General features: G+C 35.3%; 1 protein-coding gene across 1 annotated transcript in view; it reads left to right on the top strand.

Annotated features, from left to right (window-relative positions):
* ap4e1 (adaptor related protein complex 4 subunit epsilon 1) overlaps positions 1-25671 on the top strand; it is a 26908-nt gene extending 1237 nt beyond the window's left edge. The window contains exons 3-21 of the mRNA XM_056452392.1: positions 1-5; positions 1840-1913; positions 1998-2119; positions 4210-4369; positions 4925-5091; positions 7591-7664; positions 7745-7867; positions 7946-8055; positions 9712-9851; positions 11148-11260; positions 11344-11462; positions 13212-13508; positions 15358-15469; positions 15622-15760; positions 18062-18308; positions 20143-20673; positions 22334-22524; positions 22749-22909; positions 24631-25671. The exon at positions 1-5 is cut by the window's left edge and continues 119 nt beyond it. Of these exons, the coding sequence (XP_056308367.1) occupies positions 1-5; positions 1840-1913; positions 1998-2119; positions 4210-4369; positions 4925-5091; positions 7591-7664; positions 7745-7867; positions 7946-8055; positions 9712-9851; positions 11148-11260; positions 11344-11462; positions 13212-13508; positions 15358-15469; positions 15622-15760; positions 18062-18308; positions 20143-20673; positions 22334-22524; positions 22749-22909; positions 24631-24791 (3046 nt within the window). The 3' untranslated portion in view covers positions 24792-25671. The remainder of the gene's footprint in view (positions 6-1839; positions 1914-1997; positions 2120-4209; positions 4370-4924; positions 5092-7590; positions 7665-7744; positions 7868-7945; positions 8056-9711; positions 9852-11147; positions 11261-11343; positions 11463-13211; positions 13509-15357; positions 15470-15621; positions 15761-18061; positions 18309-20142; positions 20674-22333; positions 22525-22748; positions 22910-24630) is intronic.
* Positions 25672-25683: the final 12 nt, after the last annotated feature.

The raw sequence follows: 25683 nt of genomic DNA, 5'->3' as shown, positions 1-25683 counted from the left end.
AGTCGGTGCGTTTATTCAGTCCACAAATTCTGTCTTAAAAATAGGCTCAATATTTTGAAATATTAACATTTTAAAATGCTAAATCAATAAAAGTATATAAATTGCATGTTTAAATAATTGTTAATGTATGCTTTATTATAAAATTGTTATTATTATTGTTAATATTGTTATTGATAATATTGTTATTATTGTTAATATTATTAGTTTATTATTATTATTATTATTATTATTGTATTTGATTATTTTAAAATATTAGTTGTATAATAAACCATATCTTTCTGCATTATGCACATTGTATATTTCCAATATTTGACACTGAAAATTAGAGCCCATTGAAAAAAAAAAATTAAATAGTATTCTTGTTGTTTGATTAATACATAATATCTGATTTGGTTTTGGTTTTACAATAATATTAATTTAATAATGAAAGTAAAAAATATTATTATTATTATTATTATTATTATTATTATTATTATTATTACAATTTATTATCTTTAAAGGAGCAGTATGTAAGTTTGACCCCCAGTGGTTGAACTAGGTATTGCACTCCTGGATCAAAACAAACACAAGCGCAGGTTGACAGATTGAGGACAGGAGCGAATGATTTAAACCGTCTTTTAAATAAAAGCAACGGCACCCGATAGAAGGAATATTCTCCATATTAAAAGGAGTTTTTGTCCTAACCAACACCTCGCATTGATATATTAGAAAGGGCTTCTATTTCTCACAGGTGAACAACAGAAAACTATGATCACCTCAGGTACACCTCATGTGCTTTATTCAGTGTTAAATGCTAATAATGTGAGTTTGAATGCCATTTTACATGACATTTATTACCATATACTGAAAGCAGCAGCAGATAGTTCACCTCAGATCTGGAAAATAAAATAAACCGTCTGAAATTGAACTTTAGAACCAAACACATATCAGTGATTCAGCATCTACATTTAATAATGTTAAAGAGGGTTAATATGTATTAATTAGATTATAAACCTTACCATTTCATAAGTGAGTGCACTATTCTGTACTTCTGAATGGCTGTATTTACATTTCTGTCATGTTTCGTCTGGTGCAAACAGCCAAATTGCTCATCACTGCGCATCTTGTCAGGTAGCGTGTTGTTAGGACACAGGGTTACAATGTAACCTGCTCACCTAATGTTTACCTCCCTAATATTTATATTTTGGAGTCTGCTACTGTCCACCGGAGGTCGCATTTTGCTCACGGACGCATGCTTTCAGAGCCTTTCTGAATGAATGAATGAAATACGCTGTTTTCCACCAAGGCAACCCGGGGTGCTGAAATATAATTGGCTAAACTGGCATTGTGTGGGTTAAAGTTACCAAAACAAAGACAGCCGTTCCAGCACGGAAAACACATGTTCAAAGCAGAATGTCTGACTTCAGCATTGTTTTTCAGATAAACAAGAATGTTCACTTAGCAAGTTTCTGAAATATCTGCAAACATATTATGCTATTTTTATGCTTTAGTAGTCGAAAACTTACAGCACCTTTAATATTGATTATTATGTAATATGTCATGTATAACTATTTATAATGAAATTATGCAAATTAAACAATATAAATGAAAATTTATTAGTATTTGTTACAGTATTTATTGTTTCAGACTTTTATACAATTGTCTTTTTTATTATATTTATCATCATATAATTATATTGATTCGTTTAAGCTTGTTTTGGCTATCAATTTGTTTAACTTAATTTTTTTTATTGCCATAACTACTGAACATCATGAAGATTTTTGCATGAAAATTAAAATCCATTTTGAGCCCTTAGTGTGTATTTAAACCCTAACTGTGAAACTCTTCTCAATATTTCAGGGTATCTGGCAGTGTCTCTTTTCCTCAGTGAAGGTCATGAGCTGCTGCTACTGCTGGTCAACACAGTATTAAAGGTAAGGCGAGCTTGTGTTTTACCATGTTTAACTGGACGTATTACTGTAAATGAGGACTGAGCGTCTGATGTGTGTGGACCGCAGGATCTTCAGAGCACCAACCTGATTGAAGCCTGCATGGCCCTGACTGTTGTAGCTCAGGTGTTTCCCAAAGACATGATTCCTGCTGTCCTTCCTCTGGTGGAGGAAAAGCTTTCACACCCCAAGTAAACACACATTCACTCCTCTAATCTACACACCATAGAGTTCATTAATCTATAATATCTGAAAATAGCAGAGCACACATATAAGACTTAAAAAGAAATCATATGGTGGAAAGAAGCTGTCATAGTTTTTGAAGTAGAATATTGATATAAAGTCATTTTTGAGCGTTAACGCCACTACAGTTGAAGGTTTGCTTTTTTAATTGTCCAGTTATTCGATTATACATACACTTGTTCATAAAATCACTGCAAAATGCCTTTGTCTTCAAAATGTTTGTTTGAACTGTTGGTATATTCTGGCAAGTGGAAATATGAAATAAAGTTTACAGACATTATTAAAGTATGAATCTGTATGATTTACAAAAAAACTTTACATTTTGGATATTGTGTAATATACGCACTTCCCAGGTTCTGAAATTTCAATAACACAATTTGGTTCAGTAGTACACATTTCAATAATTTGTACACAACTTTAATGTGTAAACAACTTTATCAATCATATTTTTCAAAAAAAATTATTATATTTTATTATTATAAAGTTGTTTTTTGGTAAAAGTTTGGATTTGCTTAGTTTGCCCATTATAAATGTTTGTTTTAGAAAGTTTCTGAAAGTTTCTTTGTTAAAAAAAAAAAATATATATATATATATATATATATAGATAGATAGATAGATAGATAGATAGATAGTTAGTTAGTTAGTTAGTTAGTTAGTTAGTTAGTTAGTTAGTTAGTTAGTTAGTTAGTTAGTTAGTTAGTTAGTTAGTTAGTTAGTTGGTTGAAGTCAGAATTATTAAACCCCCTAAATTATTAGCCCTCCTGTTTATCCCCAATTTCTGTTTAACGGAGAGAAGATTTTTTTTAACACATTTCTAAACATAATAGTTTTAATAACTCATCTCTAATAACTGATTTATTTTATCTTTGCCATGATGACAGTAAATATTATTTAACTAGATATTTTTCAAGACACTTCTATACAGCTTAAAGTGACATTTAAAGGCTTAATTAGGTAATTAAGTTAACTAGGTCGGATAGGGTAATTAGGCAAGTTATTGTGTATTGATGGTTTGTTCTGTAGAGTAGACAGTCGAAAAAAAATTGCTTAAAGGGGCTTATAATTTTGACCTAAAATGTTTTTTAAAAAATTAAAAACTGCTTTTATTCTAGCCAAAATAAAACAAATAAGACTTTCTCCAAAAGAAAAATATTATCAGACATACTGTGAAAATTTCCTTGCTCTGTTAAACATCATTTGGAAAAAAATGATAATAATAAAAAAAAAAAAATAAAATAAATAAATAAATATATATATATATATATATATATATATATATATATATATATATATATATATATATATATATATATATATATATATATATATATATATATATATATATATAAACAGATTGTGTTATGTATGAATTTTGTCACTTTTCTCAATTTGTATTTACTCATAAATTGTTATATACATATATGATTTGTTTACATTAATTTACAGATTTAGTAAGGGTAATACTTCAGCTTATTGATATGTCGTTTAAGCAAAAACTATTTATTTAAATGTTTTGTATTTATTTATACACATATAATGCTCAGGATATAAGAATACACCTCTCACAAATTGTCTATAGAATGCTCTGCAATAATATATTTGTGCCTATACATTAGATAAGTCAGTACTGAAGCCAAATCTGGAGCTAATCTAACAAAATAACTTAAAAAAAATAAAATAAAATTTGTCTCCCAAATTATTAATAAAACTCAATAAAAATGTTAAAAATCGCAAAAATCTACTTTAGTTTGAATGTTGTGGTTTATCATATTTTTTTTGCAATATTTCGCATTAATTTAATTGCATTATCTTTCTATTTCTAAAGATGTTCGGTGACTAAAATATTATTTTAATAAACATTTTTCTTTAATAAATCTGGTTTGTTCAAATGCATCAAAATATATGACCTAAATTCACCCAAGATTGGATAAAAATATAAATTTTCAAAATAGGGAGCACTCAGTTATGCTGAGCACTGTATATTGTTTGTGGAAACACATTTAACTCATATTTTTTGTCTCATGTCATCCTGTATAAGGGAGATCATTAGGAGGAAAGCTGTCCTGGCCTTATATAAGTTTTATCTTATCGCTCCTAATCAAGTGCAGCACATTCATGCCAAGTTCCGGAAAGCTCTGTGCGACAAAGATCCCGGAGTGATGACATCATCCTTACATATTTACCTACAACTCATACAGGTTGGTTTATTAAATATGGATTGAAAGTAGTCCCGTTAACAGTGCTGCATAATATTATTACAAATGCTGCAGCCATGGTACATAATCCTTGATTATTACACCACATTATAGTTATAGTTCCTAATCGGCTTAGAAAATAGCAGCTTTTCATCAGTCATTCAGTCTTAATACATGATTTCACTAAAGAGGAGTCAAACTTTAAATAGGAAGATTATTGAAACTCTCTCTCTTTTTTTTTTGAGGGACATGCTAATGGTCTAATCCAATTTAATGATCTATGCTAAGCTAAGCTAAAAGTGCTCCTTCCAGACCCGTAGTTCAGCTGAATGGATGGTAAAACTTTAACTCTGGGGTACTTGTAAAATGTGCCTATTTCTAAAAAAACTGTAGTGTTGCTGTAAGTGAGACACTTGTTGCTTCATACTGATAGTTTTTTTTATATATATAATATTTATTTGTCCATGACAGGTGTAAACTAGCACACAAACACACTCACAATCTGTCCTGTCATCTGTAAACCGCAGATCAGTCTTGTGTTGTTTGTCTGTGTATCAGGAGAGTCCAGATGCCTATAAGGACCTGACAGGCAGTTTCGTCACCATCCTGAAGCAGGTTGTTGGTGGGAAACTCCCGCTGGATTTTAACTATCACAGCGTTCCTGCGCCGTGGCTTCAGATCCAGCTGCTCCGCATCCTCTCACTGCTCGGACGAGATGACCAAAGGTACACGCTAATCACAAGCTAGCTCCATTTATACAGTTGAAGGCAAATTTTTTTGCCCTCCTGTGAAATTGTTATTATTTTTCTGATATTTCCAAAATGATGTTTAACAGACAAAGACATTTTTTTCACAGTATTTTCTATATTATTTTTTATCTTCTGTAGAAAATCTATTTTGTTTTATTTTGGCCTGAATAAAAGCCGTTTTAATGTAAAAAAAAAATATTTTAAAGTCAAAATTCTTAGCCCCCTTAAGCAATATTTTCTCCTATTGTCTACAGCAGGGGTTCTCAACCTTTTTCACCCACCTGTCTGATGTTTTCTCAACAATGTTTGTTTGAAATGCTCATTTAAACCTTTATTTATTGACATGTGTATATATATTTGTTGTGCCTTCTATTATTTTCTATAGTCAGCATTTTATGAAAAAATATATAATTATATATAGTTCTATATAAAACTACAACTATATTATATGTTAAAACTGGAACAAGACTGGAACAGTAAACAGCTCATATGCAAGTTTATTTGACATTCTATGGCAGAAACACCATTAAGCCTCACTAGATCCTCCTGTATAAGTGCGCGTACGTTAAAAAATCACTCACAGGACATTCATTTAGACAACTATGCGGTTATATTAAACAGATCACACAAAAATACACAAAGATAGACTTTCACTTTCACTTCACGCATAGTTGGTGATTGAACAGACTTACATGTACTAGTTGCAGACACGATCATGAGGCTGTTTTTGCGCCGAGTTTGAAGTAATAAATCAAAGAACAGGAGAAAGTTCATTACTTCGATCATTTTAATGAAGCATATTAATTATGAAATCCAAAAATTATAGTATAATATTGAGTTAATTTTAAGCTATCTCACGGCCCACCTGCAGGATCGCTGAGGCCCAATAGTGGTCCGCGGCCCACCAGTTGAGAATCCCTGGTCTACAGAACAAACCACTGTATATAATGACTTGCCTACTTAACCTAACTTGCCTAGTTAAACAAATTAACCAAATTAAGTCTTTAAATAGTTTAAATACTTATTAAAATTTAAAAATGTGTTTAAAAATCTTACAGCAAAGCCTTTTTTCACCCCAGTGAAAATAAAATATGTCTGAAGTAAAGTTATTTTTTTGCTATCAGAAAGTTGTATTTTTGTTAGCAGAAATTTGCTGGGCAACAGAAGCTCCCATATAAACGTGGTCTAGAACTGTTATGGCCATTCAAGGTATAAACACCAGCACTCTCTGTACTTTTTTTTTGCATTTTTAATTCAATTACAATTTTAGAATGAAATATACATGAATTTAGGAATAATCAGGGCACTATGGTTATTTGGGTTTTATTTTAATAGCATTATTCAATTGTAGATTGTCAAAATGACTGCCTCTGTAGATATAGAGTTAAAGGGGTCATGAACTTCAAAACCAAAATTTTCTTGATAATTTGATATTAAAAAGCTCATAGTATTATGAAAACATCCTGTAAATTTTAAAACACAAATCTTTGTCATTTCTCTACAAGTAGCTTATATTGAAGGCAGTCTGCAGAAATAACAGCTTCTCGAATGTGCTACTCTATGATGTAATGGAGTCTGTAAGCTCCGCCTCCATAGATCAACACCTTTTGCTTCAATGCCAGTTTAGCTCTGTTAAAAGTCCTGTGAAGTGCTTTGAAATGTGCTTTTTTATTCGAAATTTGAATAAATCTGAATAAAAACATGAAGAGAGGGTGGGAGTTAGAGTAGCTCCTCCCCCTTTAAAAAAACAGCCAATAGCGTTTAGTTTTTATCACAGATCTGCCAGTGAGAGTGGTTGAGCTCAAACGCATCAAATGAAAAGCACATGAGAAGAAGGGGGCGGGGCATGTCAGATACTTAAGAGCATTTGATTTGTCAAGATTCGATGAGAAACTACGGCATGAGATGACGAAAAAAAAATTGAATCCATTGAGGCGAAAGCGACAAACTGCAAACTTTATATCTTCTAAATACAAATTTTATCACTGTTTTGGAGCACACTCGCTTATAGATCTCCTTAAAACTAAACATGCTGATTGGTACATCTAAAAAAACAACTTTGTTAATTTTACGGGACCTTTTTTTTTTTTTATAATTATTTTTAGGGGTTTTCACCTTTATTATGATAGGATGGTGGAGATTTAGAGACAGGAAAGCATAGGGAGCAGAGATAGGGGACGGGTCGGCAAAGGACCTCAAGCCGGGAATCGAACTCGGGGATCGCCGTGAACACCTAGGTGCCATCTGTCGACGCACTAACCACAAGGCTATTGGCGCCGACACGGGACCTTTAATATGCAAAACTGTTAGCCAATCACAGCAGTAGACATTTACTTAATTTAAATGTTGAATACCGTGCTTCAGAATACTGTAACTGTGCTTAAAACCTGAGGTAAATAAGTTCAAATAGAAGTGAAGCGGCCTTTAAATTTAATTAAAACTGTATGTTCTGTAATTTCGATGTCTTTTTTTCAGCACCAGTGAGCTGATGTATGACGTTCTGGACGAGTCTCTGCGCAGAGCAGAAATGAACCACAACATCACTTACGGTAAAGTCATCTTTTGTACTAGTGGACCAGTTCCTGAAAATAATGCTTGTGACTAATACATACTGTAATGTTAATTTCAGCAATCCTGTTTGAGTGTGTGAAGGCCGTCTACACCATTCATCCCAAAGCAGAGCTGCTGGAGAAAGCGGCAAGATGCATCGGGAATTTTGTTCTGTCTCCAAAGATCAACCTTAAATATCTCGGTAATCTCCCACGCTTGATTTTGACCATTGTATTGAGCTGCATTTGATTGATCTGCTCTTATATTGGTGTTTCTTTAGGTTTGAAAGCCTTGACATATGTCGTCCAGCATGATGCCAAACTGGCCTTACAGCATCAGATGACTATTATTGAGTGTTTGGACCACTCAGATTTCACTATTAAAAGAGAGGTAACAAGCAGACCACTATTATATTCCATAATAAGACTATTTCCCCCGGTTTCACAAACAAGGTTTAAGGCTAGTCAAGATTAAATTGCACGTTTGAGCTGTCTCAACTCAAAATAACCTGCAGTGAGATGTCTTAAAATACATCAGTGTCATTTTTTTTCTCCAGGTGCACCAGTAATATTTTTCTAAGGCCATTTTTATACATTGGGCTTAAATAGCCTAATTTAACTAAGGCCTAGTCCTGGCTTAATCTAAGCCCTGTTTGTGAAACTGGGCCTTCATGTCATAATTTTTATGAAATTTTGCATTATCAAAGCCTGTGTGTTAGTTTAGACTCTTATGTCATAATGTTTGAGGATGTTTTGACATAGTTTTTGACGTAATTAAGACTTATGTCATACTTTTAATAATCTTTTACATCATGATTATGACGTTGTGCAAAATTGTCATCATAAATGTGGCCTTTCAATTAATGTATTACACTATAATTTAGTATAATTGTATAATATTATTATTCATATAGTTTTCTATATTGTTTTTCCCATATTTATAGTTTTGTATGTCTTTTCAATTATTTATGTAACTATAATACTGATTATTTTATGTCATAGTTAAAGCATAAATAGTACTTTTCATCTCACAACTTACTTTTTATCATAGTTATGACAGTTTATGTATGATTTTTCATATCTAAATTATGACTTCATGTTATATTTATGTATTTTTATGATTGATATGATATTTCATCTTAAGGCTGGTATATATTTCTGCATCGAGTGATCGGCGTGACTGACGGCGCAAGCCTTGCGCGTAGTCGTGCATTTATACTTTTGTGTAAGGTTTGTGTTGCCCTTCAATAACACTTACCTAACAACAGCTGGCAGTAGGTATTTTTTGTTTCTCTGTGTCGAGTTTCTTCGTTGGTGTTTTAGCTAAAACGCGCTCATTCAGCGGCAGTAACTGGTTACTTTAATCGTAAGGTAAACACAAAGCAAAAGTTTCCATCTAGAGATATTTCATGGGACTCGACACTTGTAAATAATTGCTCCATCTGGCTCGTGGCTCTCAGCACCGCCCACACTCGTTATTGCTACCAAGCCGACCAATCTCAGAGCTTCCGCTACGCATCGTTGCGGCGTGTAGTTACGTTTTTTGAGAAGTGAGTGTCAGCGTCGGCATCAGCCATGGTGAGGGCTATGTGACCACGCGAAGGCTGCGCCAGTTCATACATGTGCGCTTGATGTTGAAGTATAAAATCAGCCTTTACATCTTCATATTGTTAGTATGGTTTCACAAATTATTAATTTTTTGTTATGAATATGGCTTTTTTATGTCATTGTTATGACTTTGTAAGTAATTATCATCATGCCATTTTGCCATAGTTAAGCCTTTTGAACTTTTTTGAACATAATTGTGCCTTTTAATATCATAATTAAGACTTTTTATATGATAATTATTACTTTTTATATCACAATAATGAGATTGCAGTTCAAAACTTTTACTTTATTATATAATAAAAACATGAACACAGGATTCCCAGAGAACTTGAAAACCAATGTGATGCTCTAATAAATATCTGACTTGTTGATTTTCAATACAGTTAATTCCCAAACCATCAAATGCGTTTTGTTCATCTCTTCCTCTTTTCTCTCTCAGACTCTTGAACTGCTGTTCAGGATCACGAACGCTCAGAATGTGAGTGTGATTGTAGAGAAGATGCTGGATTTTCTGCGCAGCTGCAGCGACGAACACACCATCATCCATCTGGCCGGAAAAGTGGCAGAGCTCGCTGAAAAATATCCTTCTTATTTAACCAGTGTTTATGGAAAGCACCCATTTAAAAATGACATGTATGACATAGAAGTTCATATTAGGATTACACATACATTACATTTGCATTCAGTCATTTAACAGACGCTTTTCTCCGAAGTGACTTAAAACAAGTGCTAATTATACAAACAAACTGTTAGGCTCAGGAAATTAAGTGCTAAAGTAAGGATGGGGAGTGTTTTTTTAGAGAGAGAGAGAGAGAAAAGAGTGTTTTCTACAGGTGGTTTGTCAAACACACTCATCTGTGTGTGGTCCCACACTTTAGAGGTATGGAGTGATCGTAAGAAACTGTCTAATGCAAAACTGGTGCAAGTGTCTGTTAAAGTGTCAGAGAGATGAAAGAGTGTGTTTTCAACAGGTGGTTTGTCAAGCCCACTCACCTGTGTGATGCCACACTCAGAATTGCATACTTTCTTGAGATTGTCGGGTGGTGTGGTGGCATATATGACATATATTTTATATTATGACATCCAAATATGAACTTGTATGTCGTACAACCAAGCCTGACTTTATTCATACCCCTGCCAAATTCTGACTTAAAGTTTCTTTTATTCAACCAGCAAGTTTTTTTTTTGACAGGAAATGACACAGGCTTCTCCCAAAAGATAATAAGACGATGTGCAAGAGACATCATTGTGTAAAAAATAATTTACATTTTTATATTTCTGTTTTAATATTTTTAAGTCAGAATTTGCCTGTGGTATGAATAATTTTGTGCTTGACTCTATACGTCATTTGGTTATACAGCGCTCAGCATAAATTAGTATTAAAAATGAGTATTTTTATCCATTTCTCAGTGAATATAGGCAATGTATTTTGGTGCATTTAAACAAAACAGATTTATTAAACAGATTTATTTATTAAAATAATATTTTAGTCACCAAACATATTTAGAAAGTGAAAGATAATACAAATAAATTCAAGCAAAATATTGCTAAAAATTACAACCTTTTTTCCTTTTTTTTTTTTCTTCTCTTAATTTTTCCTTTTTTTATTTGTATTTAATATTTTTCTCTAACATATAAATTTGGCCGTACTAGTTTTTGGACCATTATCGTAAGTTACTTTTTTAGATAAGCTTTAGTGGCTTCAGTACTGACTAATCTAATGTATGCATAAATATAAATATATAATTGTATAGCTTCCTATAAAAATATGAATTTAAGAGAGAGATTTGTAAGGGGTGTACTTATATATGCTGAGCACTGTATAACTACTTCCTATTGCTGCATCCGAGTTAGTTTTTCTATAAAAACCCTCACGTTTGCTCCAGACAACTCGTGGTTTATTCAGACCATGAATGATGTTTTTTCTATCGGCGGAGATTTGCTGCAGCAGGACGTCCCAAATAATTTTCTGCGACTGCTGGCGGAGGGTAAATGAGATTAATAGTTGATATAAGAGATGTTTTTTGTGTGTTGTGTTTTTATTTATTTGTGATCATTTGTTTTGTTACAGGATCAGAGTCTAAAGAGGAGGATGATCAGCTACGGCTGTACGCTGTCGACTCATATCTGACTTTATTGAACAGAGACACTTCTCATCTGCCACAGCGCTTTCTTCAGGTCATGAGCTGGGTGAGTATGGTATTATATAGACGAATTAACAACCGACGTCACACGGGTTCCCGGTTGCAAAAAGAGACCGGTCCCAATAGTAAACATGTCATGTTGTGCAGTAGGATGCCAAATTTAAAAGTCCAAAAATTAGCTATAAATATATCTGTTTAATAAATCTGTTTTGAACTTAACTTTTACCGCACACCACACTGCTTTTAATGCCAACCGCAGACGTCTTTGGCTAAAAGGGAGCTGAATGGAGTGAGGACCTAATTAAAAATGCTCGATTATTTCGATTATTTAAAAATGCAGTTCTTATTTCATATCAGGTAAGTTCACGCCATGCTGAATCATAAACTTTACTCGCTTTTAATTGCAGCAATGATTTCAGCAAAAACAGTTGCATATGGTTAACTAAACTGCGAACCAAGCGGCAACCTCCCGCTCTCCCTCGGGAGGCCAATACGGAAGTAACTGAAACTGCAATTCATCAAAATTCCGCTAGTCCTGGCTCCATAATAGAGCAAATTGCAATTGAGCCCACTGTTAGAATGGAATAGTAAATTGCATTTACTAACACAGACTATATCTGAAGTGTTTGGAAGTAATTCGCGTTTTCCTCCTGTAGAAAAACGTCATAAGAGCAATGTTTAGTGGCTCAATGTATTACTACAGTGTTTTTAAAAGTCTAATCACTTTACTGATATAGTGTACAGCCAAGCACATGTGGTCAAAACACAAACAAGTCGCAGGTAATAAAGTATCAAGCGTTTCTCCCAAAGTAAAGTCTGTCTGCCAGGTCTAAGCAAAGTACCAGCAGGTGTCTGTAGCTCCACTCACTCTCCGCCTCTTTGCCCTTGTTTGGTATCCTGCCGTGGGTGCGATGACGCGCAAACAAAATGGCGACGGTTGGCCGCGCCTACTTGTAGCTTCTTTTGCAGTGTTCAGAAACCTATGGGTGACGTCACGGATACTACGTCCATATATTTTATAGTCCATGCTGCGAACACATGAAATGTGAAAGTGTAAGTTCACATACACTGCCATACAGGTGTAGTTCGCTGTCAGAATCCAATTTTGCTTGTTGATGATTACCCATGCCTTGTAAAGCTCCGTCTTCTTTTCTTGTCTTTGGCTAGGCAGAACTTCGGCTTTTAGCACTACAAAGTTTTGAATCTGGTAATCATGGAGCGTTTTTTCTTGCACATGACCACACAGAACAACATTGTTGGCATCCGAAGACTTGCAGGCCTTTAACTTCTCTCTTGTAAAAACACTTGGAGTTTAATGAGATAGTTGTATATTTGTGGCTGGATGCTTGGCCATTTCGTCTTATCCAATATCCATTGGGAGGGTGCTATCGCAAATGGACCTGTCAGACGAACGCCGCTCACTTTAACGTTAATTTTGCAGAATAATTGTGCTTATCACTGGGTGACAAGGTGTTATAATACACTGAAAGCATTATGTAAATAATATATATAATTTGTAATCAATATAATTTATCTCTAAGACAACAACAAACTCTGTACCACATCGGATGTCATTCACTCGCTGTAAATTCTAGTGCTCACGTTTTTTTTCTGAATTTCATTCTGAATGTTTACATACATGGTAGTTCATCTATACGCACACAACATAGTTTGATTTATTTAATAAAAACAAAAAATAATGCTGATTGAGGTTCTGCTCTCAGCCTCCAAAGTTGGTGCAATTGCATTTAAATGATGATAAAACAACTGACTAAAATAATAAATGTGTTTTCAGGTTGTTGGTGAATATTCTCATCTTCAGGAGTGTGTGGATCAGCGGGAGGTCATTCGGCTCCTGATAAAGCTGTTGGAGCAGAAGAGTGTGAGCTCAGAGACGCGGGTCTGGATTCTCTCAGCTCTGACCAAGATCTCAGATGGACAAACGGACTTAATTCTGGAGCTGGCAGAGAGTATTTCATCCTTTCAGGACACTGTTCTCCGTCAGCAGGCCCACGAGCTGCGGCACCTCAGCCTGGACTCACAGCTACATGAGTGGGTTTTGCCCCGCGGGGCCGCCTGGGACGACGTGGAGGTACCATTTACCCCAATAATGACAACTTTTCCTAATTAAGGATGTTTATCATTTATTTATAATTAAGGATGTTTATGGTTATCATTTATGAAAATGATAAACCGAGACTTATGGTTGAAAACATGCTAGAAACATTCTAACATGCTACATGCTATTTTATATGCAACATATTATACATGGCAGCTACATGCTAACAATCACAACTAGGTATGACTTTTTATAATGTTAGACATAGTGTAACAACCTGCTAAATATGTTAAATATGTTATCAAGATGTTGAAAGAAACATTCATGCTATCAATATGCTAAACATGCTACAAACATCTTAGTAGCATGTTAATTTTAGCAACAGACGTGATCATTTACCCCAATAATGATTTTCTCTTAAAGTTTCTCTTATTAAGGATGTTTTCACTGTACACAATCAGATTTACAGGCCTTTAAATGCAGAAAATGATAATCCAAGACTTAATTTATGGTAGAAAACATGCTAAAAACATTCTTATAGGATGCTAGATGCTATTCAATAAACAACAGATTATACATGGCAGCTACATGCTAACAATCACTACTAGTTATGACTTTTAAAAACACTAGACAAAGTGTAGCAACCTGCTAAACATCTTAAAAAATATGTTATCAAGAAACATTAACGCTACCAATATACTAACCGTGCTAGAAACATCTTAGTAGCATGTTAATTTTAACAACAGACATAATCGTTTACCCCAATAATAATTTTCTCTTGAATTTTCTCTTATTATGGAAGTTTTCACACTAAACAGCTAGTATTACAGGCCTCTTTAAGGGTAAGGGTAATACCATTGAGGTAATGGTAAACTGAGACTTAGATTGTAGTTGAAAACATGCTAGAAACATTCTAATAACATGCTACATGCTATTCAATATGTACTATACTATACATCGTAGCTACATGTTAACAACTAGCTAAAGCCTGTTAAAGCTTTAAACATAGTTTAACAACCTGCTAAACATGTTAAAAATATGTTTTTAAGATGTTGAACAAAACATTCATATGCTAACCATGCTAGGAACACCTTAGTAGCGTTCATTTTAGCAATGTTTATAAGGTTGGACACAAACATGGTAGTAATACATTACTTTATTTTGTTAACAATGGGCTAAAATTGGTTAAAAGTCTGGGAAAGACAGTTACAGCATGCAAGCAACAGGTTAAACATGTTTGCCACGTCAACAGCTTGCAAATTCATACTAGCAAAATCTGAAACTTGATTTATTACTTAATGATAGCAACATGTTAATTCATGTTAGCATGTTTAAAAGTTTATTATGCATTTAAGACCTGCTTAAATTGTTAAAAACATATTAAAGATATGCTAGCTGTGTAGTAAAATGCAAAACAACATCTTAGCCTTGACCTAAAACATGTTTAAAATAGTGTTATCAGCATTCTGAACCTCCTAAAACATGTTAAAACATATCAGTCATGTTATAAACACCCTAGCGGTATGCTAATTCATTCTAGCAACACGGAATGCATGATAACAACATGCTAAATCATGCTAGCAAAGTGTGAAACATGATATTGTTTAAAGCCAACCACTGAAATTGTTAAATCAATCTCATTAAATAATACCAATGATTAAATAAGAACTAAGCTATACATTTCTTTATCGTCATTGCTTATAAATTGAGTGCATCCTTGCAAAATAATCGCTAATATACAGTTCTTTAAAATAATATCGACAGGAGCCATTTTTTATAAATGTCAATATAACGTGAACCCAAAGCAATTTATGTTTATTAGGCACACAAGAATACACCCCAGAATATCTACACATTGCTCTGGTGTGTTTAATTTTTACAGGTCGACTCTTCTCTATCATTTCTGGATGGGTTTGTGTCTGAAGCTTTGGCTGCTGGAGCCGCACCGTATAAACCTCCTCATCAGAGACAAGAAGAGCTGTGTAAACAGAGAGGTACTTCTGTTAATAACCATCTCTAGGATTATCATTTATGTTTATACTATAGTAAAATCTTTATTTTACCACTTTTTTGCTCCTAAAGAGGCCATTCACATAAAAGAAAAATTGTTGTAACTTGGATGACTGACGTTATTTGCATTTTTTAGCACTGAATCTGGAGCCATACAGTTTTTCTCTGCCTGTGAGTTTGTCGTCGTGTAGCATCACTGACAGGCATTCTCCTACATTACTGTCCGTCAGCTCAGGACTTTCAGGCAACAGCACTGAGCTCTCTCAGAAAGCAGGGTGAGTACCTGTTGTTTTATTTGTGTACAACCACCAAAGACACTTTAAGTTGAGCAAAAGTGACAGTACAGATATTTAGAGTGTTACAAGATATCATCGTGAGGTTCATTGTCATCAAAGCATATGACCTAATGGTTTGCCCCTTTAGTGTTTATCATTGTGCACAAGGAGGAGCAGTAGCTGCTTCATTCCGGACGTCATTCAGGGATGTAATTGTAAATCTACCTAGGCTACTGTGTATATAATATAATGATATAGTGTAGTCCTATAATGTGCACGTATGAGGAAGCCGCTGACAATATGCAAGATTATGAAATCATTTTAAATGCGTGCGGCTGTACACACTTTTTCCGCTCTTGCAACTGCATGTCACGACCCCGTGTGCTCTATGTACATTATTACTACAGCAAGGACGCATATTTGTTATTATCCTCTGCAAGTTATATGTCTTCATTTATTCAGAGCTACAGCTGGGCACCTCAAATTCAATACCTGAAAGATTCGAAAGTTTAGATGATATTACAAATTTATAAAAATATATTTTATTATTAATTAAAACTATTAAAAAGCAGGAACTACACTGAAGGAAAGGGAAAGGGAAAGTGATCATCTTTTTAGCAATGTATGATATTTTTTTCAGGGTGAAATTAGGCTACTCAATTCAGCTGGACTTAATATTTTAAGACCTTTAAACCATTTAATGCCTTAAAACAGTTTGAATTGTTGACTGACTAGCGATTTGTTCCGGTCTGACACAATCGCGTGCGTATGAATGGAAGTCTATGGAGAGAATAGTCCAGTGTGACCGCAGCTTCATTCTGAATTATTGGGTGGGGCTTCTTTCTAAAATGAGGGGGCGGAGCTTTTTAGATTATTCTGAATTATTGGGTGGGACTTCTTTTTGAATTATGGGGGCAGGGCTTCTTTTTGGCTATTCTGAATTAAGCAGGGCTTCTTTCTAAAATGAAAGGGCGGGACTTCTTTCTGGCTTATTCTGAATTATTGGGCGAGGCTTCTTTCAGGCTTATTCTAAATTATTGGGCAGGGTTTCTTTCTGAAATAATTTGTACATTATTACTTCAGCCAGGACGCATATTTGTTATTATCCTCTGCAGTTATATGTCTTCATTTATTCAGAGCTACAGCCGGGCACCTCAAATTTAATACCTGAAAGATTCGAAAGTTTAGATGACATTACAAATGTATAAAATATATTTTATTATTAATTAAAACTATTAAAAAGCAGGAACTACGCTGAAGGAAAGGGAAAGTAATATAATGTTTAGCAATGTATGATTTTTTTCAGGGTGAAATTAGGCTACTCAATTCAGCTGGACTTAATATTTTAAGACCTTTAAACCATTTAATGCCACAAAACAGTTTGAATTGTTGACTGACTAGCGATTTGTTAATCACGTGGAATAAAAAAAAGTCTACAAAATTACAGGAAAATTGATATTCTGTGGACACAAGAGCACTAAACCGAGTTAGTGGCGCCACCTAGCGGCGGTGTGTGGATCTGTCCCGACATTAAAGTGTAGTACTGTATAAACCTATTATTTGTTACTTAGGTCACTCGTCTTCCTTCTTTTTTATCCTCGGCTGATCACATGCCTGCTTTGTGTTTCAGCAAATGGAATGATTTTTATTTTGACACATAATATGGGAAATTGCTTTGAAATGTTAAAAAAATCTCAACAATGCACTCTGGGCAATTTTACTACCCTTTCGTTATGTTGGTGCCTGTTCTTGCCCCATTGACTTCCATTATAATGACATTTATTGATTGCAAAGCCATGACACCATATAATTATGCTTTCTTGATTGTTCCTGGTTTTCCCTTTTGGAACAATTTGTAATAATTTGCTGTTTTACTCTACAAAACTCCAAATAAAAGCCATATAAAGGGTTAATATTGGTGCCAACTGATGACCAACAGTAAAAATGACACGTGTTGCCTCCTCCCAACACCAGCAATCATTGGTGTGAATGCATGGTTACATGGTGTCATGGCTTTGCGATCAAAAAATGTCATTGTAAAGGAAGTCAATGGGGCAAAAACAGCCACTAACATTACAAAAGGGTTGTAAATTTGAACAACTCACAAGGCTTAATGCTTAAGAAAGAAATCAGCTTTGCATTAAAGAAATAAATTATATTGTAATACAGATTGTACATATTTTTTATGTGTTTTTGTTCATATTTGGCCTTAGTAAAACATCTTTTAAAATATTTAAGACCTTATATGTTTGAGCTGTGAAGTATATTGTGTAATTGTTTTGTTTTTACTTTATGGTTCAGTTCCAGCACTCTTATCCTCGAGGGTGTAAAGAGAGTTTGGGGTAAAGATGGGTACCTTCCACAAAAAGAAACAGCAGTAACAGCATCTCCAGTGGATGAAACCAGTGCTGCAGTTCAGCCTTCTGGCCAGCAGGAGGCAGCAGAGAGATTAGAGCCACAGCCGGAGCCTTCAACGCAAACCAATGACAAACAACAGCTGGCTTCCTCTTTGTTTATTGGTTTGAGTACACAGAGTTCCACATCTTTGGTGAGGAAATTGTTTTATGAACAAACTGAAAAATATTTTATGATGTCGGAAGCTCTAACAGCTGCCTTGTAGCATCTGCTCATCTTATAAAACTATTTTCTTCAGAGGGATTAGTAAGTTTAATGTTTAACAGCAGAACAGAGAACTTTGGTGAAACAGAAGTAAACACTAAATGTAGAATTAGGAATTAATTGTTATTAGTTACACCGGTGGACATTAAGTGAACTGCAGCCTTATTGCTTGCACTTGTGCACACGAAACATGCAGAATGGGATTCAAGGGCAAGGGAAACTTACAGAGAAGTTACTTTTTATGCTGAACAAATGTTGGAAAAGCTATTGTAAATTATTGTGTGTTTCCAAGCACCGATCTTACAGCTGAGGGTGACGTATAAATGAATATATGAATGTGTGCTGCACTCTTTTCTTGCAATGCTAAAAAAACGCAAGATAAATATGACAACAGCAGTCATTATATCATTTGATTGTAGTAATGTGAATTTGTTTGCACAAGCTCTGCAATTTAACAGCATCACATCAACAGATTTTCAAACATAACCAAAGCCAATCATTCAGAATTAGTCAGAAAGAAGCCCTGCAAAATTACTCAGATTTATCCAGAAAGAAGCCCTTACCAATCATTCAGAATAAGCCAGAAAGAAGCCCTGCAAAATTACTCAGATTTATCCAGAAAGAAGCCCTAACCAATCATTTAGATTTTTTCAGAAAGAACCTCCACCCCCTCTATTCAGAAAGAAGCCCTGCCCAATAATTCACAATGCGCCAAAAAGAAGCTCTGCCCCCTCATTTCAGAATAAAGCCCCGCCCAATAATTCAGAATAAGGCAAAAAGAAGCTCCGCCCTCTCATTTCAGAAAGAAGCGCCGCCCAATAATTCCGAATAAGGCAAAAAGAAGCTCCGCCCCCTCATTTCAGAATAAAGCCCTGCCCAATGATTCAGAATAAGCCAAAAAGAAGCTCCGCCCCCTCATTTCAGAACAAAGCCCCGCCCAATAATTCAAAATAAGCCAAAAAGAAGCTCCGCCCCCTCATTTCAGAAAGAAGCGCTGCCCAATAATTCAGAATTAGCCAGAAAAAAGCCCCGCCCAATAATTCAGAATAAGCCAAAAAGAAGCTCCGCCCCCTCATTTCAGTATAAAGCCCCGCCAAATAATTCAAAATAAGCCAAAAATAAGCTCCACCCCCTCATTTCAGAAAGAAACCCCGCAGAATAATTCAGAATAAGCCTGAAAGAAGTCCCGCCCTTTCATTTTAGAACGAAGCCCCGCTTAATTCAGAATAGCCAGAAAGAAGCCCTGCCCCCTCATTTCATAAAGAAGCCCCACCCAATAATTCAGAATAAGCTAAAAAGCTCCGCCTCCTCATTTTAGAAAGAAGCCCCACCCAATAATTCAGAATGAAGCTGCGGTCACACTGGACTTTTCTCTCCATAGACTTCCATTCATACGCAGGCGATTGCGTCAGACCGGAAACGCGAAACTTGCCGCACGACCTTGCATTTCGCTGCGTTGCAAAGTTCAAGCTTGGTGAACTCTGACCTGCGAAATCGCATCACATGATTGTGTTGGACCAATCAAGGAACAAAACATGACCTCTCTGGACCAATTGCTCGCTTTTTTATGTCTAATTATCGGGTTTAATCCCGCCCCTTTTCGCAGCTCCGTACTACAGATTTTCGCATGCAAAATCTCTAGTGTGAGTGCTGCATAAAACAAAAAGAAACTCCGCCCCCTCAATTCAGAATAAGCCCTGCCCAATAGTTCACAATTAGCCAGAAATCTATTTGTAACTTGCTATTTTTCTGTTTCCTGTAAGCTGGGAAAATCTGAAGCTCCGCCTCCTCGGTTCAGGAAGAAGCCACGCCCACATGAATCATCATTTTCATCATCATCCTCATCAGGCACAAGTGAAAAGTCTTCCTCCTCCCGGACCTCACATAACACGACTGACAGCTTCCTGTATGGCAGTTTGCTGGAAGAGGAGCCAGCTGGTTTTGACCACACCCCCAAATCCATCACAGCCAATGGCCTTGGACAAAATAAAGAAGCTAAAGAAGACAGACGCACAAACATCTCTCAGATACTTGGCAGTGATATGGTGATAGTGCGGCCCAACACAATACAACACAATCCCTCCACGTCTTCAGACCTGACAGCTCTCTTACCTGCAGACCTCAAAGACCTACCTCACTCTGATGTCATCAGCCTGACCTCTGACCCCAGCCTGAGTGTGTCATCCTGCCGTGTGTTCAGAGATGAAGCTCTGCTGCTCGTCATCTTCATTTCTAACTGCACAGAAACTGATATAAGAGATGTTGCAGTGCAGCTCAACTGTGACCAGCTGGAGGTGTGTATATAATATTCATAAAATAATAATAATAATAATAATAATGATTATTATTATTATTATTATTATCAGTGATGAAACCTGTTTGGCTGCTTTATATTTTTGTCAAAACTGTGATACAGTAAAATTCTAAATTACCATTAAAAATATGTTTTTATTCACAAAATGTATCATCTTTTAACTTTAAGAAAAAAATAATTTGAAGGTGTAAAATGCAGATTTAATTTCAAATAGATGTTATCCAGACCTTTTTATCATTTATAATAATATTAATAATAGTAATTATTATTATTATTATTATTATTGTTATTATTATTATTATCTGGACCTTTCTTTTCATCATTTATAATAAAATTAATTAATTATTATTATTGTTATTATTATCTGGACCTTTTGATAATAATAAAAATAATAATAGTAATAATAATAATAATAATAATAATAATATTGATAATAATAGTAATAGTAATAATTAATAATAATAATAATAATAGTAATTAATAATAATAATAAAAGTAATAATTATTAATAGTAATAATATTAATAGTAATAATTATTAAATTATAAATTATAATAATAAAAATTATATAAATGATGAAAATAAACTTTAATTATTATTATTATTATTATTATTATCTGGACCTTTCTTTTCAAAATGTATAATAATAATAACAATATAAATTATGAAAATAAACTTTTCTTTTTTATCATTTTTAATAATAAAAAGTAATAATAATAATAATAATAATAATATTATATATTGTTATTATTATTATTATTTGAACCTTCCTTTTCATCAAAGAAGTTTTCAAAAGTTACAGTTTCCACAACTTATTTGCAGTTATAAGAATCATTATTAATTGAGTACCAATAATAATTTATCATATTAGACCAGCAAATCTGAAGGATCATATGACATTGAAGATTAGAATAATGAAACTGAAATTCTGCATTAATTCACAAGAATTTTGCATGTCATTTTATGTCACTTCCTGTCATTTTGTGAATTAAATGTCATTTTAAATTACATTCAGAAAGAAAATGTTAATAATATTTCACAATTTTACAGTATTTTTGATCAAATAAATGCAACTTTGGGAAGCAGCATAGACTTCTTTTAAAAGCTTAAAATCCACATGAAGAGGAAGCTGTGACCATCGTATTGTGATGATGTTCCTAAAGAAACAGAATATTAAATGAGAAAACAGTGGGCGTGGCTTGTTCTTTCTACCGCAAGCTGATTGGATGCAGTTAAGTAGGCATTTCATTCAGAAAGAAGGGGAAAGGGTTTTTAGTAGAGTTATTACAACCTAACACACTCGTCCTCCTCACCATTTCTGTTTGTTGTCAAAACTGACGGGGCGTGGTTAAGTATGTTAGCCACACCCAATACCTCAGACAGACCTAATCTGAGAATTCAACTGAAAACAAACAGGAAGTGCGTTTTCAGATTTTACATTTAAAACACAAGGCAAGCATTTTGTTTTCTTATTGACATGCATATTGCTCACCACAAAGCTAGCAATGTGAGCAAACAAAATCAATATAGTTAGTTTTGGTTTCATTTGTACTTTAAAATACCTTTCTAATCCTAAACCGTTGACTGGTTGTATTAAATATAAAAACAGCATAATGACAGTAATGCTTTCTTCTGTTCCAGACGGTGAGTTTGAGAGGGAATGTTGTGGACTGTCTGGAGGGCAGGAGTGTGTCTGTATGTCATTACGCTCTGCTGATGGACGACCCTCACACTAATGTGTCCTTTAACGGGACCGTCTCTTATCAAATACAACCAGGACACACAAACACACTCTCTTTCTCTGGGACACTATCCACAGCAGACTTTATCAGGTAACTCGACATCGTACATCAGAGTTCTCATTTACTTATTATGACACAATACACTGTTGTAATGTAGGAATAATGTAAGTAATTGAGGTTAAAGTGTGCATGTTGTCGCAGGTTTCAGTTTACAGTTTACAAAAAAAATCCCCTTAATTATTTTTGGTTTATTTGGAGGTATCTGGCTGTGTCAGACTTGTTTTAATGAACTTGTTTCTTTCGCTCACACACAGGCCTTTGGTTGTAACCACAGAGGAATATGGGAAACTGTGGCTGTCTCTGTCTCATGATGTCAAGCAGAATCTGAAACTGCTCACAGATGCCGGTGACCCTCTCCGAACCACCCTGAATGCCCTCAAGGACACCCTGCAGCTGCATATAGTAGACATCATCGGTAAACCGAACCATAACTTCCATTTAACTCCACTTAATATGTTGATATAATTGCGCTTTTTCTGATATTACCTTTCATGTACTTTTTTAATATAGCTGTTTGTGAATGTAAAACATATGTAGTCTCAAAAGGTAAAAGTCCAGCTTGATGAAGTTATCATCACCCCATAAGAAAGAATTAATTCTGAATTGCATGAAATAAGTTGTCAGAGAAAAGTTGGGGCTTCTGATTAATCAAAGTATTGTAGGATACATCTGACCAATCAGAAAAGAGTAGTACCACTATAGGATCTGATCAATCGTAGCACAGTAAGACCATCTGACCAATCAGATCAGAGTAGTACCACTATAGCATCTGATCAATCATAGCACAGTAGGACCATCTGACCAATCAGAACAGAGTAGTACCACTATAGCATCTGATCAATCATAGCACAGTAGGACCATCTGACCAATCAGAACAGAGTAGTACCACTATAGCATCTGATCAATCATAGCACAGTAGGACCATCTGACCAATCAGAACAGAGTAGTACCCCTATAGCATCTGATCAATCATAGCACAGTAGGACCATCTGACCAATCAGAACAGAGTAGTACCCCTATAGCATCTGATCAATCGTAGCACAGTAAGACAATCTGACCAATCAGATCAGAGTAGTACCACTATAGCATCTGATCAATCATAGCACAGTAGGATACGTCTGACCAATCAGATCAGAGGGATACCACCAAACCCTCTGACCAATTATAGCACAGTAGGACCATCTGACCAATCAGAACAGAGTAATACCACCACACCATCTGATCAATCATAGCACAGTAGGACCATCTGACCAATCAGAACAGAGTAGTACCACCATACCCTCTAACCAATCATAGCACAGTAGGACCAATTGACCAATCAGAACAGAGTAGTAGTACCATACTATCTGATCAATTATAGCACAGTAGGATACATCTGACCAATCAGAATAGAGTAGTACCATATCATCTGATCAATCTGAGCACAGTGGGGCCATCTGACTTATCAAAACAGGAAGGCCATCTGACCAATCACACCACAAATAGACCATGTGGCCAATCAGAGCACAAATGGACCATGCTACCAATTAGAGAATAGTAAGGCCTCCTGACCAATCAGAGCAGAGTAAAACCACATGACCAATCAGAGCACATTTGGACCATCTGAACAATCAGAACAAAGTAGTGCCAAACCATCTGATCAATCAGAGCACAGTGGGGCTATCTGACCAATTGCAGCACAGATGGACCATGTGACCAATCAGAGCACAGATGGACCATTTTACCAATTAGAGAAGAGTAGGGCCACCTGACCAATCTGACCAGAGTGAGCATATGACCAGGCAGAGCACAATAGGACCATTTGACAAGTCAGAACATAGTACAATACCATCTGTTTAATCAGAGCAGCACAGTGGGGCCATCTGACAAATCAAAACAGAGTAGAGCAAAGACCAATCACAGCACTACTGGACCATGTGACCAATCAGAACAAAAAACGGAACATTTTGCCAATTAGAGATGAATAGGGCCACCTGAAAAAAACAGAGCAGAGTAGACCATATGACCAGTCAGAGCAAAGTAGGAGCATTTGACCAATCAGAATAGAGTAGTATCATACCATCTATAGTATCATCCAATGCAGCTCGTTGTCGTTTCATCAGTCATCATGTCATTTTTTTGTAATTATTTTTTCAGGCTCAGAGGGAATTGTAGCATGTCGTCTGCTCAGCGGCACCCCCTGTCTCCTGCACTGTCGAGTGAACGGCTCTGCTCTGGCCATGTGGCTGCGCTCTCCACTTCCAGCTCTCCCAGACTGCATCCTGTACCACTGCCAGAGAGTGCTCGCACAACACTGAACATCCTGCTCATGCCTCTGCTCAGTCTTCCTGGGAAGCTTAGCCACAGTGTTTACAGGTGTCTGTGACTGATAATGCATTGACTGTTTGAAAGCAATACTTGGGTATTGCGTGTCTGACTAACTATTTTAATGATATATTTTTTTTGTACATTGAATCGCACTTTGAGTGTCACTTACTCTTACATATAGTAAATCTTATTTATTGATTTTAAACATTCCCAGACTGTGGTTTGTTCCGTTCAGGTATGTATATAGATTATTTTGGGATTTATTTGTTCAAGGAAAAAACGAATACGGGTTTGGCATTATTTTCAAATCATTTTATTGGCTGAAGTTATTTGTGCAGTTTATTACAATAGGTTTCATTCATCTTCGGCTTAGTCCCTTTATTCATCAGGGGTCGCCACAGCGGAATGAACCGCCAACTATTCCAGCATATGTTTTACACATTGAATGCCCTTCCGGCTGCAACCCAGTACTTGGGAACACCAATACACACTCATTCACACTCATACACCACGGCCAATTTAGTTTATTCAGTTCACCTATAGTGCATGTGTTTGGACTGTGGGGCAAACTGGAGCACTTGAAGGAAACCCACGCCAACATGGGGAGAACATGCAAACCCCCAAAGAAATGCCAACTGACCCACCCGGGACTCAAACCAGTGACATTCTTGCTGTGAGGCAACAGTGCTAACCCCTGAGCCACCGTGTCACCCCTATAGGTTTATTAGAGGATTTTATTTTTATCAGAGTATGTTTTACATACTAATAAAATGTCTAATAAAAATGTATCTGTATTCAAAAGCTACATAATACAATCAACCTCAAGCAGTACTCTACAGTAGATTATTTTTTAATGCATAAAATGAAAACTGACCATATATA

The sequence above is a fragment of the Danio aesculapii genome, chromosome 25 (assembly GCF_903798145.1).
Source record: "Danio aesculapii chromosome 25, fDanAes4.1, whole genome shotgun sequence".
Classification (NCBI taxonomy): Eukaryota; Metazoa; Chordata; class Actinopteri; order Cypriniformes; family Danionidae; genus Danio; species Danio aesculapii.
This window is presented reverse-complemented; position numbering and strand designations above follow the sequence as displayed.